This window comes from Balearica regulorum, chromosome 14, assembly GCF_011004875.1.
Source record: "Balearica regulorum gibbericeps isolate bBalReg1 chromosome 14, bBalReg1.pri, whole genome shotgun sequence".
NCBI lineage: Eukaryota > Metazoa > Chordata > Aves > Gruiformes > Gruidae > Balearica > Balearica regulorum.
Window position 1 is genome coordinate 4,399,283 of NC_046197.1, and position 25,666 is coordinate 4,424,948.

General features: G+C 36.6%; 2 protein-coding genes across 3 annotated transcripts in view; one reads left to right on the plus strand and one right to left on the minus strand.

Annotated features, from left to right (window-relative positions):
- INSYN2B (inhibitory synaptic factor family member 2B) overlaps positions 1-9,084 on the plus strand; it is a 39,577-nt gene extending 30,493 nt beyond the window's left edge. For both annotated transcript variants that reach the window (XM_010304387.2, XM_075766280.1), the window contains exons 3-4: positions 2,777-2,851; positions 7,191-9,084. In XM_010304387.2, coding sequence (XP_010302689.2) covers positions 2,777-2,851; positions 7,191-7,371 — 256 coding nt within the window. In that variant the 3' untranslated portion in view covers positions 7,372-9,084. The remainder of the gene's footprint in view (positions 1-2,776; positions 2,852-7,190) is intronic.
- Positions 1-25,666, minus strand: part of DOCK2 (dedicator of cytokinesis 2) — a 204,163-nt gene that overhangs the window by 109,668 nt on the left and 68,829 nt on the right. Inside the window, exon 27 of the mRNA XM_075766092.1 lies at positions 15,057-15,152. Within this exon, the coding sequence (XP_075622207.1) occupies positions 15,057-15,152 (96 nt within the window). The remainder of the gene's footprint in view (positions 1-15,056; positions 15,153-25,666) is intronic.

A 25,666-nucleotide genomic window follows, 5' to 3' on the forward strand; every position in this document is an offset into this window, starting at 1 on the left:
AACAGTTTATATCAGCAAAAACATGCTTCTGTTTAATAAATTATTACTGCCTTCGTAAGCAAGCAAAAGTATTAGTGGCTAAAGCACTGCATCTGCAGACATGTGGAGACCACACTGCTACTTATGTTTCATGGTACCACAAACACCACAGCTGCTTAAAGGGAATGCCTTAAGAATAGGAACAAGCACAACGCCAGGTAAACTTCAAGAGCTTCAATATATCAGGAAGATTTTACAGGAGGTGGAGGTAGGTGCTTAAAAGGGATTAAAACTATGAACATACAGCACATGAAGATTGTTAGCAAGAACTCACTTTGGAATCCCAGCTTTAGTATGACTGCTTTCTGCACTATCATAAGAATGCAAGACCTGTATTTATTTTTAATATGCTCTCATAGTGACTATTAGCCAAGGCTGCAAGCATTTCTTACAGAATATAATTTACGCATTATAAATAATAATAATACAATAAATGCAACTAATGTCTAAAGACTGGACAGCTTTGTAGGACAAAGTTAAAAAAGAATTTTAAATATCTCTATGCTCAAAACAGGTTTTAGAATAGCCTAATAATGCTTTCCAACCATTAACAGTAGCTCCTACTTACAGTAAATACATCTAGGATACATTTTAAAGTTCTGTTTTATGATAGTGTAGTATATCCATCAAATAATTTTTCTCTCTGAAAAACCCACAAATAAATCTTTCAAAGTATCAAGAGAATAAAGGTTCCATTTTACTTTATTTTTTAAAGATACCGCAACACGAAGTCCTATGTTATCATGCGTTTACTTTTATACTTAGCATAGGTAGCTTAGGCATCTAGAATAATCATTTTTGCACAACTGGTTTGTGCATAAAACTGCATCCTTCATTTTAAAATCAAATCATATGTATTAATAGTATTCACTGACTACAATTAAGGAACAGGTCTGATAATCTTCCACATTTCCACAACCTCTGCAAACATCACAAAAAGAAGGCTGCATTGTGATTTTTGTGCAGGCTCAATTGCACAGAAATAGCACAGAACACGGCACCGACTCGCTCTAGTGACTCAGTACCAGGCGGGTCTTTGCACTTGTTCCCATGTAGCAGAAAAGGTTTGCATGGCTGTGCAAAAACTGTCAGGATATAACTAACCAAAGCCACAATTTTATACATCCCGATTTCCTTACAACTTCTGAAGAAAAATAAACCTATTTTGAAGAATTCATCCTTTCTTAAAGTATTTTTTCAGGGAATTGAAATTACATTCTTGTGTTTCTGATTAATAAGTCTCCAATTCACAATCCAAATAAGAAATTACACTCATTAAAAAAATTAAAATAATACCAATTAAGTTAACAAGTAATTTTACTCTGTACAGATTACCTTTCTTATCTGGAAACGTTAACCAGTAATGTCCATCTGGCTGTTAGCATGAAAATACTTCTGTTAGTTTCCACTGTGCCTGCATAAATTTTTATTTCATGTGACATTTTCCCCACGCTATTCAGCTCCAACTATCCTCTCTCAGATAGACGTTCTTGGTCATTTTTCTCTATCCAAAAGGCCCATATGATTTTCTAGCATCAACTTTGTATAGCCTAGACACAACAGAAACCAATAACAAAACTGTAAAAAAAATTTACAAAACACCAAACCCCAAAAGTTGGGTTTAGAAGTAAGATCTGAAGGGAAGGGGTGGAGGAGAAAGGAGAGCAGAGATAAAAAAAAAAATCTAAGTATATGTCAAGCATAGCAATCACGTGTCTTTGGTATGTTTAGTACAGCTACCACCCAACTATGCCAACTATGGTTCCTCAGGAAATTGCAGAAAAAAAAAAAAATACCCACTCCTTTTCCCTGCATGTAGTTACGTATGACAGAGTGGACAAGTTTCATTTATGTTTGCAAATCTGACCATTACAAGGAGTAACTTGCAGTGAAAGCACAGTCAGACTCTTCAGCAATATTTATAGTCCATTTCTGCTCAGTTACAACATGGTCGAAACAAAAAATTTTGCCAGATACCTTTAAGTTTCACACTGAGATTCAATGATAAACTTCAATCTGTCTTGCTAGAATCATCTAGCAGTAAAACTGAACATTCCAAGTACTTGTGGAGATAACACAACAATCCATGTGAAGAGCCTCCACTTTAATTCCAAAAGCAATCAGAAAAATACTTTGGTATTAATTGAACTCCCCTAATTCAAATAAAACTCGTTAAATATAAGTGTTATGCATGCTTCAGATGTAACAACCCACTGACCTCAAACTGTTTCTAATGCAGATCTCTCCATCATAAAAATAATTCTAGTTGGTGTTAAGTATGAAAGCCACTTTTCTTGTTTTCTCAACACTCAAAATTTGTATAATATCAGCAGTAAAAATCTGACTTGTTTATACTCAAGTGAGGAAACATGAAAAGGGGGAAGAATGAAAAACATAAGGGTAGAGATCAGATTGATTTACCAAAAGCATGGATATTCAAATACTTTAAAATGTGTTTACAAGAAGCAGTTGCATGTCTACATGTTTTCATATATGTTTTCATGCAAGAACCAACAATCAGAATCTTAACAGCAGGAGGTAGGAAAGATGCAAGACAAAAACATACATCAACATAGGGTTTGGGTTTTTTAAAGCAACATTCTGATTTAGAATTTGACACTAGAATTTTTAGTAAGGATAACAGACATGGTGAACAGAATTATTCTATTCATAAAAAATTCAGTGTTCTGTTAATATATCTATAAATACATATTACATGAATTACTGTCTATTACAGGCGCAACTTCTATCACACCGGTCAAGATCTCAACAACTGCAGCACCTGTCAGAACACTGCATGTATCATTTACAGGTACTTCACTCCTTCACACAATTTTGTATTGTTTGTATCTCTCGCACAAATGTACAATACCATGTTTTGCTCACAGCTATTGAAAGGTCTCAATTACTATTAATCCAGTTTTTAACAAAAGACTGTGAGGTCGTTTGTTTGTTTCCCCAAGTAGAAAACAATCAATATTAGTGTTATCTGAAAGAGGTACTGTACTTCTGAGAATTCAAATAGAAATTTCCCAGTAACATTTCAGAACATTATTATTGCTAGCATACTTTGAAAATGTTTGATGCTGTTTCTGATGATGAAATCCCCTTTGTGTTTTACATTTTTAAAGCTGAGATTTCTGTAATAAATTTAGATCTTGGAAAAGATAAGCACTCAATTCTCCAAATGCCAGTAAGCTATAGCTACAGCTCATATTTATATACACAACAAAAACACCCCCCCCACATTTCTCAGTTCAGTAAATGTTTATTTGTTATTATTTTGAGTGAGTGCAATTGGAGCATAAATAACTGTAAATTTAAACTGCAGTTTATGTTCAGGTCTTACGACCAAAAAAATTTGTAGTACTGTGTTCCTGAAGCAGTACAAGTTTCAAATGCTACGTCTATACAAACACCCAGTAAGATTCTTTGGCTTGCCAGCCATCAACCAAAAAGCTAGCAGGTACAAATTCTTGGACACGTAGCTTGTCTGCTCAGCAAGGGATTTTCTAGGGCTTCCACCAATTTATGAACACGTTATCCAATCTCTGCAACCTCAGTTGTGAAGCAGAAAACAACACATCTTCAGTTATTGGAGTCTGTAAGATTCATTGGGCTCTTCACAGAATATTAGTAACATATTACAGAAATGCAGCATAATCGGAGCTGGTGCTTACACTTCACCATTTTAGATCCTTTCCAGTGCTGCCATACACCGCAGACTTAAGAGAATGAAGAGGAGGATGAGTGCATGGTCAAAATTTACTTATGATATCTCAGGCCTCATTTGGAGAAGTAGAGAATACGTATTCAAACCAAAGGTAGTGCAGAAATTATAACAGTGCTATTTTAATCCTGTCTTTTTGCATTCCTTTTTTGTGGCGGACTCTACTTAAAAGACTTTGCAGCTGATCAGCTAATTACTTAAATTGCATACTTGTTTTCCTTGCTATACATATCACATGTCTGATGTGCTGTACTGTTTTATTTTTTTTAAAAAAAACTTCAGTGGAAAATGAGCTTGCCAGTCGATTGTAAAGATCAGGTATTGAAGTTAAACATTATGCTGCAAAATTAGGAACTTGATTTGAAACACCTCCTAGAAATTTTTTACCCCTTCAAAAAATTCCTACATATTAGTATTCCAGAGGTTTTAGATATTTAAACATTTAAATATCTACATATTTAGATATATTTACATAAATATATAACTTGAAATATAAGTATACATTTATATAAATATTTAAAATATTTAGATATTTACCTTTTAAAAAAATAAAGTGCAAGAGAATTTCTCTTTTAGGTAGAAAACTTTTCCTTTATTTCAAAGAATATGGCAGACCATTAGCTTTGCTGGTTTGTAAGCACTATGACTTCAAATATTTTTATGGATATAATGAATAGACTATATCCACACATAAGTGTTTTTCACACTGCATTTTCTACATGAGCCAAATTTAAGTGCTTAATAACTCATTAGGCAATGTCAGGGTTGCACACAACATTGGAACCTATTGTGCAACATACCACTCCGTCGAGTATTGATGTCCTAAACCTCTGCTAATGAAATCTCAAAGTAATTGAGATGTCACACATTAAACATCACAACTAGGCAAAGCTGATAGTCTTCACAGTACACTGTGGATACTGCAGGAAGTTGCATGACTTACTGAACAGCACAGAACCTGTATAAAAAGGAAGATCCAGGACAAAACAGATTTCCTTTCCCTTGGTCATTGTCTCTGAACAAACATTTTTAATGTATTTTTATGGGACTAAACAGGAAAAGAGGTTAGTTAGTTTATTCTTTTGAAGAGAAAAGGTATCCTGTGGTAAAGGGTAGTTTGTACATAAATTATGATGCTTACCCTCCATTTTTAGTTTACACAGTTTGAATACAGGAAAGATCCTGAGCAACATGCACAAGGATCTGTGGCGTGATCTGAAGGAAAGAACAGAGGAAGCAACAAGACACTGATGTGCCTTTTGGATCTACTGGGTATTTTATAATGATAATGGTGCCTGGAGGCTTACGGTGCAATGATTAGTAGAATACGTACAACAGAACACAGCTCCTCTAGAGAGTTTCTAGTTTTAAAGGACAAAACTAGTGACAGCAAGGAAACATAACAGTTTTCACTTTACAGACATGTTCCATAAGATGGGTCATGAAAGTAAAAGCATTCTGAGTAACTAATATTTGAAGTTCATAACATACTAATTAGACAACATTCTGAAAGAAGTAATTGTTATCAGTTTTTGCTCTGGACAAACCCATGCAATGCCTGCGTTTTATGTAGCCATAAAAAAATCCATGCAAGTATTTTTTCCACTAACGCAGCATCACTGTTGTCATTAATTATAGAATCAAGTGTTTCATCTTGCTCCCTATTTTCCTGCTCTTAAAGAGCTTAACTCATCAGTGATTCAAACACTACACAAGCTGAATGTTGGGTTACTGTCACTGAGCCATCTTTATCATGCACATTTTAAGCAGTTCCTGAGTCAAACAATATACTAATCTCATATCAATCCAAGTGTGGATTACACTGATTTGTAAAGTAATAAAGAGCTTTTTAGTCTAACAGTGACCAGTATATAGTGGCTGTAAATTTAACTTTACTAACTATCCAGCAGGGTTATGTGAGATGACATAGGATTTTCAATATATATCTTGTAAGACAAATGTTTGTATTACAATAAACAAATGAAAGTAACAACCGAAAACATTCAGTTATCTCTGCATATAAAGAACAGTATTAAATGAATACTGAATTGACCTCTTGCCTCTAGAGATGATCTCTCCAACACTAAATTAGAAACTTTGAAGAAGGGAAGAAAAAAGGAACAGGAGCAGATGCTATCCTTACACATGCTATAAATTGAACGTTTCATTCTCCAGCACTCGTGACTACTGAAAGTATTAAGTTGTGGTTTTAGCAATAAGCCAATAAAATTGAAGAGACACTGCTCAAATTTGTCATTTATATCATTCTCTTCTACTTCTTTTATATTTATTATGTATTGCTCCCTGTCTAGAGATCCTTCTCCAGTTCTTCTAAATTAGAACACTCCTCTTGATTTCTGTTTGCCAGCTAAGTTATTTTATTTCATTGAAAAACCCAAAACATAAAAGGGAAACAAGCCTCTAGGTAATTTTAACAAATTATTCACAATGTTTATGGATGTCTACATACAAATATTCACCATTAATAGTGTTTAAAGATAGGCATATTTACTAATTTTACAGATTTCTTCTAGTCAGTGCCCAAATCAAGTTCAGGGCCTTAATGTGATATCCCAACATCCCTCTGATGACGCCTTTTTTCCTCCTAAAGAGCTTGCATTACAGAAAATACAACCGTGTCCTTTCTGCTCTCCCCTCCACCTACTAAACCTCCACTGCAGACAAAGCTGATACAACTCCCACTCTCCTGCCCAGAAAAATGGTTGAAATAAAGAAAAACCATGCAGTGCTGCTTCTTTATAATTTGGTGTTTGCATTATTTTCTTTGTTCATTTTTGTTTAACTGTACTGGTTGCATCAGACTGCTTAATCACTGTCCACATGGATTCTTTTGAACCTTACATTTATTTGTGTGCACATATCTGCTTTTATCTGATTAACATCTTGGCTCTCATTTGACACCATTAACAATTATGGGTTTCAACGGAGAAAATTAGTTACATTCTACTTTCCTGCTAACAAATACCACTTATCTCAAAGACCTACATATTTGCTTAATTTCCTGTATTTTTGGTCCTAGCAGGTCTCTTAGCAGGACACATTCACATTTAACAAAGTTAAGCATGTGAGTTTTGAATTCATGCCAAGCATATGACTGAGTTAGATTACAGTATCAAAATCTGAGCACTGAATAAAATGCATTGAAAGGTCATCCTAGTACATTTTCATTTTTGGGCACAAAGCTGCAGTTGTTAACTCATATCAAGAAAAAGGTTTCCCTCAGAAAAGATTAAGAGATGAACTTATTTTCAAAGCAGCAAGCTATACAGCCTTGTGTTTTAACCAGGCTCTAATATTAAATGATGCCAAATTAGTCTAATGAGGTAAGCATCCTTTCCCCATGTTTTTTAGGGAGGGAATTTTCTCACTTACTAGCTTCAATCTCTTCATTTTTCCATAGTGTAGAATATGACTTCAGACAACAAGAAGGAAGATTTCATGAGATTTTGAAAACGCTGGATCATGCAGAGCAAGATCCAGCTTCACCTCAGAAGCTACCATCTGATCACCCAGCTCCTGAGAAGAAGGAGTTAAGAAGAAAAACAAAAAAGGTGAAAAGAAAATGCTTCTGGTGGATTTGACTTCCTTACGGATCCTTTTACATTTCAAAAGACCCCAGAACAGAAAGAGGTGTGACAGCACATACTTGAAAATGTGCTATTACAAAATCACAAGGCTAAAGAATGCTTAATTAGAGTGTCTGAAAAATCAAAAGAATTGAATTTACTTAAATCATCTCACTGAATAAATGCACATAAAGATGCTATTTTCAAAAAGAAACTGTTTCTTTTAAAAGAAAGATTTCTCATTTTTTCCAAGGACACTTTCATATGCTTTGTAAAGACTTCTTTTTTTCCCTAACTTTCCAAAAGTAACAAGGTTTAAATCTCAACTTTAAAAAACAATGGTAGACAAAGCTAAGGATGTCTCCCAGTCTTCATTTCCTATTTATAAGCAACATGGACTAAACCAAAAGAACTTCATTGATCTTTAAACAAACCACATAATCAAGAACAAATTCAGGGGAATCTACGTCGTTCAAACAAATCTCTCCTCAAAGAAGACAATTAAAATTATTTCACGTTCCCATTGAAATATTTTTGTTGCTGTCATCTAATATTTAACAAGAAAAGAATTTCAGGTTAAGTTTTACCCTGCCCTTTTATTGGTTCAATTTAAAAAGCAACCATTTAGAAGTTTCAGCCATTTAATAGACTTCTCTGAAAAAAAATCATAGAATGATAAAACAAGAGAATATCTTATTAATTCTAGTCTTAACCCCCTGCTCAAGCAAGGTCCAATTATAGGTGAATTTCAGTGCTGAGCATCTCCCAACACAAGAATCCATAACCCCATGGGGCAAGCTGCTCCAAATTTTTTCCTAACATCTAACCTGAATTACCTATGTTCTAACTTGTGTCCAGTACATCTTGTCCTGTCCAAATACACCTTCAAGAAGAATTAGACAGATAATAAAACCTCTCTCCTAAGCCTTCACTTCTTAAAGACTGAATAAATCCAATTTTCACTGCTTCTCTTCACATGTTATGTGCTACAACCCACAGTGATCTTGGTGGATCTCTCCAGTAAGTTCAAGTCTTTCATCTACCTGGAAAAAAGCTGGACACAATGCCTCAAATGTCATCATGCAATTGCTGACTAGAGGAGAATAAACACTTTTACTACTGTCTTGCTAAACCAATTGCCCGATTTGTCCATTTAAGACCTGTATCACAATATCAAAATATCCCAAGGTCTGGGTTTTTCTGGTCTTAAGATATAAAGTAAGGCGATACATGACACAAAATTGAAAAACAATATTTAATGCACTTATCTGTATTATATCAAAATTATATATGCTGAAAAGATTTTATCATATGTCAATGTAGCTATTTCTTTCCTTCAAAAATAGTCAAGTTACCAGCTATGCCAATGTGACCTAATTTAGGATGGATGATACTATTATTTTCCAATGAAAATATGGTCACCTTTCATATGGGGGGCAGAGGGGAAAAGGTTTTCCAAAGTTTAAATTGCACACAGTAAAGTCCAAATAATGCATTATATGTTTAGTGGAATGTAATGCAGACCTTTTCTCAGAAGTGATTCTGGTTAAGTAGTTCAAATGGTGCCAGGGTATTGACTAGATTAACCCCTGGATCCTATTTTTCTGAAACATATTGTATTAATTGTGCTATGTTAGTTAATATCTGTATACTTTTTGTATGCTTCTGTGTTCCTTGAATTCTTAGGGTTAATTACACATTTGAAAACACATTAAAAACAATTTTGGACAGAAGAATTTGTCTGGAAAAACTAAGTTTTCTAATAAAACTAGTCTTCATTTAGAAGAGAGTATGATATGTGACATGGCTTAATTTATCAAAATACTAAAGGACTGACAGTTTTAAAAAACATTTCCATGTTAAGTTCAGTCAGTATGGAAACAACAGGCAGAAAATTATCATTAGAGGCTTTTCAGAAGAAAAGTCTTACATGAATTTCTACTAGTAAAAAGGATGCCTTTAGTGAGACAGAAAAGCTCTTCAATAATAATTTGTGGGTATAACAAAGGTAAGAAATTATCATATCAGAACATATCATGTTACACTCAAATACATCTACTGCTTATGCTAGTATGCTGACAGCATTCCTATTTTGCATTAGTCTTTATAATTGATATAATGAAGGATTTATTAGTGTGTAAATGTTTCTTGTGTATTAAAATAACACTAAGATTAATATTCTCTGTGGTAAAGGTATAATAATAAGCAATACAAATAGGTGTAACGCTACCAAAACCAGTAAAGGTTGGGGTTTTTTTCCTGTAGAGAACTGATTTTCAATAATTTGTTATTATATGAAAGCAATCTTTCTTTTTGTTACTAAGCACAAAAAAGCTCATTTTAAGCTGATATTGGATTTGCATACATAATGAATATTATGCCTTCAATATATATTCAAAGGCTCCAGATTATTCAATTTAAACAAACTACAGTATTTTGGTTCACCACATAGCATCAATCAATTCCTGGGGTCAGTAAAACTATGCATGAACAGAATTACTCTATTTAGTCTAACAAAGTCCAAAAATAATTGTAAGGCTCTAAGTCTTTCTTATGACCTGAACAAACATCAATACTTCTGAAAAACTGAAATATATTGATTTAAATGGTTGCAGGGCTTATATTTTAATGTTTGATCTTGATGGAATTCAGAACTGTAGACAATTTTTAATCCTTAATCTCCCAGTCAAAATTAGCCTTTGTTTTCCATATTCCTCAGCCGTTTTTCAATTCTCTCTCAATCAGTAAAGTATGAATTATCCAAACATGGATATGAAATTCTTTTTAACATATGCGCACACAGCAGTAGGGAAACACTTAAGGTATCTAGGCCAGCTAACTCTCAGCTCCCAGTGTTGCAATTTAAGAACATTCACTTGCCTTTCACCCTACCCTCTGTTCAGTGTTTTTTAAATTCATCCCCTTCAAGACATCTGTTTTCCTTGAAAGAAAATATGAAATTACAGTGCTGCTAAAACACTGTCCTTCAGAAAGGTTGCTCCTAGAGTTCTCTACTTCAGGACTTCAGTACAAAAGGTTTTTTGGGTCAGCAGCAGTAGCAAGAGCCAGCTAAGTTCTATAACATATATTTAAGATCCAAACAAAAGGCTTATCTGGAACAGACAACTCCCTCATTCTTGCAGAGGCTCTGACTACCATGAACAAAAAAACATGCAATAATTTAACTGAAAATAAAGCAAAAGTATGCCAGAAGTAAATTAATGCTACAAAAGAATAAGCATCATAGCTTCACAATAAAACTATACCTACTAAATGGAAGAAGTTATTATACTTAGTCTTCTCCACAGTACGTCACACACGATAGGCTTTCTACATAAAATTTTAAAGACAACATTGGAGTAAAAGTCTATTTGTTACATTAAAAGGTAACTTTGGGAAGTGTCAGTCATGGTACACATCAGCCACAGCAAGAGGGTAAGACTGCTTGGTTGCTGTACGTTTTGTTTAGATTTAATGTAGAAATTTGTCTATCCTAGCAACCAAAAAATACCTAAAAATTAGTAGCTTTGTAACACATAATTGGAGAACCTAAACTATGTGAAAATGTAATATATAAGCACTAGGTTTTGTTCTATTGTTTAATATTTTAAAAATATTTTAATAATTAATTATTAATTCATCTAGGAAATAAAAAAATTAGTAGATGCATAGTATGCAATTTACGATGCGAACATTGCAAAAGCGATAGAAATTGGTAGACTGGTAGAAGATAATAGTACTGGCTATAAAAATTTCTCTGATTTAGAAAATTACACTGTAATGCCTAAAACCAGCTCCCAGAGTAGGAAATAAATGTTAGAAATAGATACAGACATGCTCTTAAAGAAAATTTTAAAACACAAACCACCAACAAAAAAAACCCCAAAACCACAGCTACTTGACAGCATTTGCATAAGAAATACTGTAGGTTTCTCTGAAAGACATATTTAAATGACAGCTACAATATGCTATTTATAAAACAGTATATAGAACATGGCATATTCCAAAATTACTGTATTTGAAATTGCTGTTTTATGGAGTCAACCTAACTTTCTTTAAAAATTCAGAATGTATGAATAAAATACTCATTTCTGTCTGTCATGTAACAACAGTTCATGTAGGACTTTTTATAGTTCTGTGCACTATAGGTCTTTCGAAAAAGCCAAAATTATATTGGCAAAAAAGGCAGTAATTATGCTAGCTTAGATACAAAACATCTTAATAAAATGTATTATCTAATGTATGGTTTGTAAATTTCTAGGTTCTTTAAATGTGATGTTATTTTTTGCAAGAAAATGAGATATTTTTTGTAGGTTTCAGGAGTCAATAACAACATTTAGATTGCAAAGGAAGTGAACAATTGTTCTTTGGAAAATTAATGGGAAATGAATAAATAGGTCTTTCATGAAATCATTCTGCAGGTTTCCTAGGTAGAGAAAGGATTTCAATTTGAATACTGAATAAAAAAATCTGTAACTTTTAGCTAGATCATGTGTTTATTTGCATATATCATCCTCCAACCCCAGCAGCTCTGCAAAATGATTTCTCTGGTCATTATTTCCGAAAAGAGGTGGGGGTTTTTTGGGGTTTTTATTTTTTTTTTTGTTTTTTTTTGTTTTTTTGTTTGGGGTTTTTTTTTTTTTATTTGTTTTTTTTTTTCCGGTGTTTTTTTTGTGGGTTTTGGGTTTTTTTTACAAAAGTATGCTATCTCAACTAGATTTGGTTAACAGAGCACACTTGTTTTCTTTTCAGTGAAGTCTTTATTTGCACAGTATCTTTTATATATAGTCTAGAAAATTTTTCTGTGTAGCATAACTACACTTTTCACCATGCTAAACTGATACCGTGAACAAAATCAAGTGTGGGAGTACCAAAGAAAAGCTTTAAAATGTATACGGTGGATTTATGGTATTTTTGTTTACCTAATCAAGCCAATACTGACAACAAGTTCGGTATTCTACAGGCCTCTATGCATTTTACTTCTATAATTACTGCAGTAGCACTTCAGTGCATCACAACACCCTTTAAAATTCTAAATTTCATAAAGTATTCAGATAAATCTTGAATAGCCAATTTCAGACAATAAACTTGTCCCTCTCTATTACAAGTTTAGAAGCACTTCTATAACTACAGTCAAGGGTGGCTTTTTTTAATAGTGAAGCAGCTGTTAGGGCCTTCACCTGCCAAAACATCACGATGAAGGCAAGAGTGGCATTTAAGTAAATCTCTGCAGTAGCTGCAGAGAGCCAAATTACTTTTGCATCACGAACACCTTCTCAGCCTGACTCTTTCCAGTTATTACATGAACAAAGCTCCCAGCACGCTTTTACTGGCTGAGCACAAGGCAGCACCTACTCTTACATTCAACTGGCATTGTAGCAAGAAAAGATAAAGGCAACTGTAACCCAAAATCCTTTTAGCTCCTTCTGTGCCAACAGGCTAAAAGATTGTGAAAAGGAAACCTGAATATCAAAATTAATCTGCCTATCCCTGCCAGAAAGCAAAAAGCTCAGGTAAATAAAATCCAGTTCTCTATCAAGTGCAAGGCATGTAAATTTACAAGGAATTACAGGTCTTGTAAATAGTAACCATTGCCTTTATTAGTATAACATAGTACTTTTCATACCATATTCAAATTCTAGAAAATTACATAGCAGAGGGTAATAGAAATACTTGCAATATTCAGAAAGAGAGTAACAGATTTAAGAGTCTAAAGAGTAACCTTCTGTTCTCCTGAAAGTAAATAGCAGATGTAGTCCAATTTGAAGTGTCACTTAAATCCATATAACATCAGCTACATAGTCTGACTGCAGCTATTCCTTATGTCCCACCTGTACTTGCAGAAGTCACCATACTTATGGCAACTCTAGCTCACCTAAGCGTTCTGCAGAAGGACATAATTCCTGACTGACTGCTTCATTTTTTTAAAAAAGAAGCATTTGGGTTTTAACAAGTTTGGCCCCCCAAGAACTTTTCAAGCAAACCTGCAGATTAACCAAGTGAGTGAAATGTAGTACACAGAACTTGAAACAAACCTATTTTGCCAGTTCTTTCTGAATGCAAAAGACTCTTTTGTTCATGATAATTTCTTCACGTCACATGTAAAAGACTACTCAGAGATCTTGCTTCAGCTCTAGAAAACTCTTTGTAATTTATTGGAATTTTGCTTTGAAAAACCTCTAAAATGCCCAATATACCCATATGCATAGGCACTTATTAGCAATATTAGCATTCAGACATCTGCATTTCAAAATTCACACTAGATTTGATCTTTTTAGGTAAAAACAGATGAACAAATTACAGCAGATGAGAGGGGAAAAAAAAACCCCCACCACAAAGAAAAACAAACAGGTTTTCCAAGCCATTTCAATTGATTGTATCCGGTTTGTTTCTTAGTGGTTTCCTAATGTTTCCTAATGATAAGAATCCTTTTTGTAGAATTGCTACATTTTCATCGTGCTTCTTCATTTACTGTTTATGGTATCCAGAAATACTCCTTAATAGATTGATTACATCATCCATGACACTCATGTGATGCTTTCTTTGCATACACAGAAAACATTTTCAAACACTAGAGAACAGAAAGGTTCACTAGGTCTTCATTCAAAATCTCTTCCTGTTATGACCATGCATACATGCCAGAGGGTTACACACAGAATAACAACAGACTGGAGTTCTGATAAACAGTTAATGATATGATTTCTGAAACTTGCAGCTCCACCACCAGGGAGGTTGAAGCAACTATTGGCAAATATCTCCACTGCAAAATTCAATTATTATGAGACTAATCATTAGGAGATACACATGATCTAAAACTGTTATTTTGGTTTTCCAACAGAAATGAGCAAGGAAACAAAGCATGTTTTAAAAGACATGCAATATACCTCTTGTGGCCAAAACAATCAAGTAAATGCTACTCGCGATTTTGCAGAATAAGTAATCTCTAAAGACTAACAATTAATATACATCTTAAGTGCACAGTCTGAAGGGCAAGTTCCATAATTCCTGCTGAACACAACTGTCTTGCATTCTCACAAACAGTCTATATTAAAAGGAGTACTTGTGAGATATGTACTTAAGTCTGCATCAATTGCAGAATTTGTCCTTGAATATAACTCTCAAACCATGGAATCTCCACAAAAATCTCAGGGGAGTTCTCTGTGCCAGCGCATCCCCAGATATTTTCCCCATGCGCAGAGGGCATCATCTTGCCCCTTCAGAAACAGAGCCAGGAATGGCAGCTGTTCCATAGTCACTCTAACCCACCAAAAAAGTGCATGTGGAAAATTGGGAGAAACAGAGCATCCACCAATTACTTATATAAGCTATTCAGAATAGCTTTTTTTTTTTTTCTTAGTTTTACTCAGACACTTTTATTTTAGATTAGTAGAAACACTACTTTCAATCTGTTAAAGTGTGCCTTTTATGCAGGTTTATAAAACATTCTTCTTGCAAACAGCAATTAACTTTAGATTTAGTGTTTGTTTTTTTAACAAATGCAAATATTGCAGTATCCAACTACACTTCAAAAGACACTACAGTGGCACAGTTGAATGAAAAAGAGTAAAGCTTTAGACCTTTTATTTTCAATCTAAAATAGTCCACAAACAAGGACGCCACCAATACTATATTCGCATTTTTTTCAGAATATCTATAAAATTACTTTCAAAGTATTAAAAATACATTAAAATATTACTCACAATTAAGGGATCATTTCGTCCCATGGTAATAACAGTTCTATTCACTGTGCGTAATAACTGTACCATTATTTCTTGAATATGGTGATAAGTTGATGCCTGTAAACAAAACAAAAAAACACAACACACACCATTTTTTGGTATTAAATCCATATATCTTGTAGAAGAAAGAAGAAAGCAATGATTTCCATATTGACAGTTCAAGTTGTATAATATAACCACTCTATTGAAAAGAGCAACATTAATTCTTCTTGCTTATACTGCTTCTCAGCTCCAGCAATTCCAGTGGAATACTCATTTCAAGTGGCACAGTCCAATTTTAGCTCTATCTATCCCACAACCAGTTTTTGTTTCAAATAGTCACTTCCCATCCCACACTCAAGGGACTCATGTTTTCCCAGTAACTGAGTAGCCTATAACTTAAAAGCATTACCTTAGTAACAGATAATTGTGGCAATTTGTACAGTAGTTCTCCACATTTGTCAACGGCCTTCGGGGTAGTCTAGAGCTCAGTAATAGTCTTAGCTTGCAGCCACAAAGTATATAAATATTAAAGGAAAAAGTTATCTTCATTTCACTCTGCAGCTCTGTGAGGGCACAAACTGAAGATGGTCTGCCTTTTAGCCCCATTGCCAAAGAACTGGTCAATCTGGCTGACTGAGACTACACTAGACACCCACCACCAGTCAGCCCCAAGTTTTGAGTGATCTTTGCAGCTCAACAGCAAATATTCACCAAGGCTCATCAAATGATAAGTACCTCTGGCATGTTGCCTGCAAAAGGACATTTGATTATTTATTTTAAAACACTGAACAGAGGGGTATCACCTTATATTCATCAATTTCACTGACCTTACTCCAATCACTACGCAACTTTGGAAACTAGCATGCAGCAATCAAAGAAAGAAAACATCTAAGCAAATTTCTAATAGAAAAAAAAAAATCTTACACCAAACAAGGCACCTCTTTACCGTCACATGTAGTATGGAAAGAACACCATAATCACAGAAGCCATGGTGATTTCTTAACAATATTTTAGGTGGCTGAGCTCCAACACCACCCCAGGAGAAACTGCTCTTTCTCCTCCGAGACATCCAACATTGTCTCCTTCCTTTCTCCTGTTTTGATTAACCAGACAGGCCAGCACCCCTTGCAATAGAGACCTTCCTCATATCTAGCCATTTAGTTACTATTACTGTTTAGTCCTATTGTGTCCCTCAACTATGACACAAGCATTAACTATCTTCTCGCCTGTCACAGCATGTCAAAAGTTACTATAGTCTATAAATGAACAATGTATTCACAGAATAATTTGTTTGTGGTTTGTGGTTTTTTTTCTTTTTTTTAAATTTCTCTGCTACAGTCTCATATTTATAAAAAGACTACATCTGACAGTTGCTGCACAGAAGAGACATTTGTTGGAGTGCTTTCACAAAGCCACTTTTCTCTTCCATCTCCTCCAACTCCAGATTTGCTTTAAAGTGTAGAACATTTGTTACCCTTGTGCATTGGGGTACCAATCAAAATTCAGCATTTTGTTTCAAACAAGCATTCTCGATTGTTCAAAGAATGCATCCTATGACTGCAGAGGACCTATGGCAACCCACCCGCCATAAAACATGTAATTTTATCAAGCTACCAGTTAACAAAGCAGTAGAGGAAAGGCGAAACAAGCTAGAGCACAACACATTTATATAATTATACACTCTGTCCCTGAATTTTTTGTTTCTTATTTACATCGATTAGAAAATACAATTGCAAATTGAGAAATTGCATTATAACTTCCTCTCTATAACTACAAAAATTAAATACAGCATTTATGTGTATATCTTTATCTTAAGCATAAATCAAGCCCCTTAAAGTTATATGGCTATGCCTACATAATCCATTTGATTCAGGGCAAACCCTGTTATCACTTCCAGTTACCATGTACTGGCTCAAGTGGCTTTGTTGCACATAAACTAGATTAATTCCAGACAGAGATAAACTAGAAGCTCCTTGATAGTGCTAGAAATAAAGACATTAGGTTCTTGATGAATGTTTGGGCCATACCACTATAAGGTCCCCCAGCATGTTACTAAACTATTTGCCTTCAGCAAACCGAGCCACACACATGCATAATGGCGATGTTTGAACCACAGTATCAGACCATATCTTACTCGGTGTAAACTCCCTAAGCCATGTACAACAGATTCATTTGAAGCCCCACAACAAACCTCATGAATCCAGTGGTCCACTCCTGTTGTGACACATTCCTTGCTAATGCAGACATTATCAAAATATCCTACACAGCCAAGGCATAAAAAGCACCGTTAAAGGGGAAGCCACATTAAACAAAGTAAACATGGTACAGAGATTATTTTTTTTTTTTACTGATACTTCTTAATATTCATTTGAAGGTATGCAAAGATGCCTGCTATAGCAGTGCTACCTTCTGACAAGAGTCTCTAGAAGCACTAAAAGTCATAGCAGGTAGTTTGCAGAGAGTATTTTCTTTTCACCCGGGAAAGATACTATGTCTCACTGCAACACTTCAATAGCTTTCTGGTTAGAACTGTCCATGCAGCTACCATGCCAAATGTAGAGATAATTCCAGCTGAGATCACAAGTTTCTATCTGCAGTGCTGCAAGAAATATTCTATGATTTGGCCTCTGCTACGATTCAAGATCTTTCCATTAATCATAGCTGTTCTTATAAAATTGATTACCGCTATAATTAAAAAAAAAAACACCACAAAACAAAAAAACCCAACAGCTAAAAATAGTAAACTACATAGCACTAAGCACACTTTCCTTGGCACAGGGAAGTCAGTTGTTCATCAGTTTGCCTTTTTTTTTTTTAAATTCAAAGGTGAAGGTTCTTATAATCTAGCTTTACTTCTTTCCACATTTCAGTACATACTATACCATTATTAGTAACAGTTCGGAACATTACATAGTGGTTTTAACATTCAGCCATGACTCCTTTAATAAAAGATGAGCTCTACTCTGAATTTACAAATAGTATAAAATTTACCTCTCCTAGGAGAAAAAGTAACATATGCTCAAGCATGCAAAGGTTATTTTCTGCTAAGCCTTTGGATTTGCAGAGAAATGTTAGCAAGTTAATTAAAATGGTTTCTTTATGAAACTGAGACTACTTCTCTTCTTGATAAGCTAAGAAACAATTAGGCATTCAATACTGACATTGCTAACAAGAAAACAAAAAGTGTTTTCACATGTTGCCTATACACAAGATTTCAGTTTTTAACTAACAGTTTCTAGTTTCAGAAGACCATCTAGCAATCCACTGTAACATGCATTTTCTTAGATCCTACTGAACTTCACAAGGATGACATGTTTCTCAGTGAAACCTGGAAAACTCACCATTTGCTGCAGTCAATTTGGTTAAACATAAGACTTTTCAGAAGCTAAATTAACAACTTGTACCACGTATAAATGGTCCCTCGGAAAACATGAATTGTATTATTCCATTTAATGATCATCAAACAAATTGTATGCTTGTCTTCACTGTTGAAAAGGATTTGCTAGGTGACCAAGGCATGAAACAATCAGAGCTCATACACAGTATGCAGGTCAGCAGTAGGAAGTTCTCTCCCAGAACTCAAATGCCTTCAGATTAATTAATGGGATGCATGGCACACATTGGTACACACAGATTAGTTAATAAAAAATCCAAACCAAACAACATTTCACTCTCTTTAAAAATATCTGTGCAGGGTAATAGCAGTTGGTGTTTGATTTAGCTTTCATATTTTATTTAAACTTCAACAGCGTTGGGACAAAAATTAGAGTAATTCTGTTGTCTCAGAGTCAACCATGCACTTCAGAATATGACAGAGTGCTCATTTATTTGGACAGTGACAAACACGGACTAACTGAATGGCTCCTTCAGAATTATAACATTACACAACCTGTACTTGAGATACCCACTTGGAGATACCTCTTCTGTCAATTTGTTTCAGCTGTCCCAGCTGTGCCCACTCCCAAACTCTTGCCCAACTCTAGCCTACTCCCTGGCACGGGGCAGAGCACAAAACAGAGGCCTTGACACTATGCAAGCACTGCTCAACAATAAGTAAAAAGTTTTCATTGGTGTCTTATCAAACACTATTTTGGCCACAAATCTAACGCACAGCACCATACGGGTTGCCAGAAAAAAAAAAAAATGAACTCTATACCAACCAGATCCAGTATGCTCACTCTCTCTGGCATCCAGTTCTACAACATTGTGTTCCCCCTCTGACACACACTCAAAAAAAAGAGCACACATAAAAAGATAAAGATTTCAACTTTTTTTAAAAATCACATAGTTAATAATCATGCATTGTTCTGACTGCAAATTGTGTCTGCAGAAGAATTAAGGTAACTGGCACTAAAAGAACATACGGGTTCCCTGACTAAATTCTTTTCAAATTCTCTTTTGCTAAAGTCTTAAGATCTGCCATACATTAGGCAAATGCTTCACAAATTTCTATACAATTCTAAAATCCTTCCAGACTTGTTTGCTAATTAACAGCTTAAAATGCAGGTGCTGCCAATTACAGACTTCCTGCACAGAATAGGAAAAGATTATACATCTCACTTCCACCTGTAGTCTCAACCAAGATTTTGTTTTATATTCCAAGAGAAAGAATTTACCATTACATTTAATCATGTAAGCACTATAAATAAAAACTTGTTCTGATACAGTATATATTGAACTATAGGACATATGTCAGATTAGAGACAAAGTCACCTTATGAAAGGCTGTCAGACTGCATGCATAAAAGTTGTTGTGAAGGGGAAAATGGAAGTGGTTTTAATTAAAACAGAAACAAAAAGTCACAGATTAAACCATGATCTTCGTCAATGACTTACTTGCAGTTCTGAGCTTTAACTTTAACTGTGTTTCACAGGTGCTGAAAACACACAGTCTGAAGCTATGAAGCTAATTTTAGTCATGAATCAGTTAAAACAATGACCTCTATGTCCAAAAGTTGTTTGCTGTGGAGGCAGTTTAAAATCAAACATAAGCACCTCACCCAGATGCCAACAATGACTGTCTATTCATAAAAATAAAAATTAAACACCATAAACCGGTGTTCTTAATGTGCTTGCTACCTGCAGAACCCAGCAGCTAGACAGAAGCTGAAGAGACCAGTGTTTGAACACCAGGACCTGATGATTCACATGTTCTCACTCACCAAATGATGTAGGGCAAAACAGTAGAGCACAGCTGGTAGTACCACAATATCTTTTTCTTTGACAAAGAAAATAAATTCTTCAAAAATTCCTTTAACAACTTCAAAGATTGCCTCACAATATAAACTTTGACCACACAGAACAACTACTGCTGCTTCTTTTCTGTCCTTTGTATATATTCTACTTCTGGTGATTCTCACAAAATAAATCCAATGCAAAAATGCCAGAATTAAGTTTACAAAAAGTTTTAAATACTAATCCAAAACCAGATTTCTCTACTGAGATGGAAAAAACCCAGAAGAAATATGGATGAGATGTTGGTGTTTTCAAGACACAGTTAAGCTTACAATTAATATTGTAAAGTAAGTCTGCTGCTAACACCTGAAGTTTTCTTCTCCAGCAGGTCAAATCATCCATTTTCTTAAAAAGATGCTAAGAGATACAAGAAATGAATTGTTCAATAGAAAATTGCATTAATCTTAAGGTTCGAGTGCAATCCCATAAGAAATTATTTGGTTAATTACTAAAGCAATTCTCTAGATCACAGAATGGTTTGGGTTGGAAGGGACCTTAAAGATCATCTAGTTCCAACCCCCCCTGCTGTGGGCAGGGACACCCTCCACCACTAGACCATGTTGCCCAAAGCCTCATCCAACCTGGCCTTGAACACTGCCAGGGATCCAGGGGCAGCCACAGCCTCTCTGGGCAACCTGTGCCAGGGCCTCACCACTCCAACAGTGAAGAATTTCTTTCTAACATCTAATCTAAATCGACCCTCCTCCAGCTTAAACCCATTACCCCTTGTCCTGTCACTACACTCCCTGATAAACACTCCCTCTCCATCTTTCCTGAAGGCCCCTTCAGGTACTGGTAAGCCACAATGAGATCTCCCCGGAGCCGCCTTTTCTCCAGGCTGAACAAGCCCAACTCTCTCAGCCTGTCCTCATAGCAGAGGTGCTCCATCCCTCCAGCCAGTTTCGTGGCCTCCTCTGGACTCTCTCCAACAGCTCCATGTCTCTCCCGTACTGGGGCCCCCAGAGCTGGACGCAGTACTCCAGGTGGCGTCTCACAGGAGTGGAGTAGAGGGGCAGGATCACCTCCCTTGACCTGCTGGTCACACCTCTCTTGATGCAGCCCAGGACACGGTTGGCTTTCTGGGCTGCAAGCGCACACTGCTGGCTCATGTTGAGCTTCTCATCAATCAATATCCCCAAGTCCTTCTCCTCGGGGCTGCTTTCAATCCATTCCTCGCCCAGCCTATAGTCGTGCTTGGGATTGCACCAACCCACGTGCAGGACCTTGCACTTGGCCTTGTTGAACTTCATGCGGTTCGCACGGGCCCACCTCTCCAGCCTGTCAAGGTCCCTCTGGATGGCATCCCTTCCCTCCAGCGTGTCAACCACAGCACTCAGCTTGGTGTCGTCAGCAAACTTGCTGAGGGTGCGCTCGATCCCACTGTCCATGTAGCCAACAAAGATGTTGAACAGTGCTGGTCCCAGTACTGACCCCTGAGGAACGCCACTCATCACCGTTCTCCACTTGGACATTGAGCCGTTGCCCACAACTCTTTGAGTGCGACCATCCAGCCAATTCCTTATCCACCGAGTGGTCCATCCACCGAATCCATGTCTCTCCAATTTAGAGACAAGGATGTCGTGCGGGACAGTGTCAAATGCCTGGCACAAGTCCAGGTAGATGACATCAGTTGCCCTTCCCTTATCCACCAATGCTGTAACCCCATCATAGAAGGCCACCAAGTTTGTCAGGCACGATTTGCCCCTAGTAAAGCCATGTTGGCTGTCATCAATCACCTCCTTATCTTCCATGTGCCTGAGCATAGTCTCAAGGAGGGTCTGCTCCATAATCTTGCCAGGCACGGAGGTGAGACTGAGCAGCCTGTAGTTCCCTGGGTCTTCCTTTTTTCCCTTCTTGAAAATGGGGGTTATGTTCCCCTTCTTCCAGTCGGTGGGAACTTCGCCGGACTGCCAGGACTTCTCAAATATAATGGCGAGTGGCCTGGCCACTTCATCTGCCAGTTCCCTCAAGACCCGCAGATGCATCTCATCAGGTCCCATGGACTTGTGCACCTTCAGGTTCCTTAGATATTCTCGAACCTGATCTTCTCCTACAGTGGGCGGCTCACCCTTCTGTGACCTTGGCAGCGTGGCTCAAGGATTTGCCAGTGAAGACTGAGGCAAAGAAGTCGTTGAGTCCCTCAGCCTTCTCCATATCCTGGGTAACCAGGTCACCTGTTTCATTCCGGAGGGGACCCACATTTTCTCTCGTCCTCCTTTTCTCACTAACATACCTACAGAAGCTTTTCTTGTTGTCCTTGACATCCCTGGCCAGACTAATTTCTATCAGGGCTTTGGCTTTCCTGACCTGCTCCTTGGCTGCTCGGAATACGATTTCTCTGTATTTCTCCCAGACTACCTGTCCTTGCTTCCACCCTCTGTAGGCTTCCTTTTTTTGTTTAACTTTGCCCAGGAGCTCCTTGTTCACCCATGGGGGCCTCTTGGTGTTTTAACTTGACTTCCTCTTTGTTGGGATGCATTGCTCCTGAGCTTGGAGGAGGTGACCCTTGAATACTAGCCAGCTGTCTTGGGCCCCTCTTCCTTCCAGGGCTTTGTCCCATGGTATTCTACCAACCAGATCCCTGAAGAGGCCAAAGTCTGCTCTCCTGAAGTCCAGGGTAGGGAGCTTGCTGTGCACCCTCCTTGCTGCCCTGAGGATCCTGAATTCCATCATTTCGTGGTCACTGCAGCCAAGGCTGTCCTTGAGCTTGACATCCCCTACCAGGCCCTCCTTACTGGTGAGAATAAGGTCCAGCATGGCACCTCTCCTCATGGGCTCCTCTGTCACTTGGAGGAGAAAGTTGTCATCGACACATTCCAGGAACTTCCTGGATTGCTTGCACTCAGCTGCGTTGTCCCTCCAGCAGATGTCAGGGTGGCTGAAGTCCCCCATAAGGACCAGGGCTTGTGAGCGTGAGGCTGTTCCTATCTGCCTATAGAGGGCTTCATCTGCTTGGTTCCCCTGGTCAGGTGGCCTGTAGCAGACCCCCGCTATGATGTCCCCTGCCCCAGCTCTCCCTTTAATCTTGACCCATAGGCTCTTGGTCAGCTCCTCATCCATCCCCAGGTGGAGCTCCATGCACTCCAGCTGGTCACTGACATACAGGGTAACGCCCCCTCCTCGTCTGCCCTGCCTGTCCTTCCTAAAGAGCCTGTACCCTTCCATCCCAACACTCCAGTCATAGGACCTATCCCACCATCCCAATCTGTAGATAACTGCCACCCAAACATCTCACAGAGAATCTCCAGTTTACAAGTTACTTTCCTTAAAAGAAGCTATTGAAGAATGCCACTTGTTTTAAACAAATGTGAATGTGTTTACTTTTTTTTTTAAATGCATGCGTTTTAAATTCTCAGCAATTTTTAGTGACTAATGGGCTACACGTTGCCTAAAAAGCCATTGTTGGTCATAATGCAAAAAGGATTGCCTGGCTACCTCCTTCAATAGGAGTAAGAGCACAGAATGCATTACATGCTTTTAAACAACATCATTCTATACAAATTACATCATTTTAATTAGATTGTTAAAAGACTAAAGTCCAAACCCATGAAGAGTACAATCACCCATTAAAACTCTGGTCTCCAACTGGATTTAAACATACACATCATACTGATTGGTAAAAAAAAAAATCCCAAACAACAACAAAATCTTATTATTAAAGATTAAATTCTCCTCAATGATAAAGTGCATTTGATTTTAAATCATTTGCTTAATATCAAGGGAGAACATCTGAAGAAAAAAAATTGAGAGCTATTCAAAAGCTCTCAGCAGCATCACCACACTAACCAAGTGGTTTTCAACTAAAATGTTCCCAAATGGAATCTAAAGTATTTGTCTAATTTTCTTTTTTTAAGGTCCTTGAGGCATATGTACATTAACTCATTCACAGAACTGTCCAAACCCAGCAGTTACAAACCTCTCAAACATGGAATTTATTCAAACACTTTCTTCAGTCATCTTTGCACTTCATTTACACTTTATTTCTATGGACATTTCTATAGGAGATTTATCCGTTCAGAAATTGGTTATCTTCCATCAGACAAGCTTTGTTTTTAGTAATATAATGAGGAATGAAAATAAATCAATCTACACTAATTCCCACCCCCAGAAGATGAAACTTACAAGCATTTAAAAAAATGAACAAAAATATTTCTTAGCAAGAATTCTACTTAGTAACTGGTTTTGTGCCAACAGTCACACTTAAAATATGAATAGGACATAGGAGCATTTTTCTTTAGAAACAGTAATTTGAGAAATAAAGTGGGATGCCTTTTAAAAAACCCCTATATTTTCAAATGTTTCTTCTCTGACAAACAGCCTATCACATTTCTACATCATTCTGGATATATCAGTTCCTACTCTTGGAAACTGGACAAGTTAGAATCTACAAAGTAGTCTTCAGACTGCATGAGGCTACATATATGCATACCAAGCAACAAGAGTTCGACTTCCTCATGTTCTGCATACAGCAATGTCCTCACTCATGCAAATGTGAGTTACAAACCCATATTTTCAGTAGGCACTAACAAGTCCTTGACATGTCAGCTACTGTTATTATGGACAGCAACTGTTAAGTTTGAAAATAAACTTAATTTATGTGATACACATGCAGAAAGTATTAATCTGTCCTGCTTTGCAACTTTCACCATTTGAAGTATACAGTAATGAAACTGGTTTACTTTACATTATAGCCCTATCAACTTAGAACTTCACTCTTTGCCTTGCCCTATCATGCTTTCACCATTTCTCTTATGAATTCCATTTGCTATTCAAGTGTTCCAATACCTCTTAACTATCGCCTTCTATTAATCCCTCCTGAAGTGCTTACATCTAAAACAATGAGGAAAATAGCTCATAATACACATGAAAAGATTGCCCTGTGCAAACAGATAAGCCTCTTTGCTTTCAAAGATTTTTATGCAACCAAGCAACATGTCATGATTTCATTACTAGAAGATGATTCAAGGATCCATAGTAAAAAATTACTAAAATGATGACTTGGCTTTATCCAAAGGCTGCAAAGTTTGAACACAGGTATCAGAAAACTATAGCTCAAGAGAAATCAGCATGTATTCATACGAGAAATTAAAACTTTTCTAATGTAATTAATTATGAGGTTTTCTCAGAATTAGTTCCTTAAATTATCATGAAACTTTATCGAATAACCTACTCTTCATTGAAAAGTGAGAGACTGGAAAGTCAATTCAATATTCTCTCACATAAGAAAAGCAAACCCAGATCACAATTTCTACAGTGCTCCAAAACTACAGGAGCCTGAGAAAGATACTACAGACTCAAAGTGAAGTATAAAGAGTAATCAGACATTGCTGAAAGCAGAAACCGTAAGCTACAACA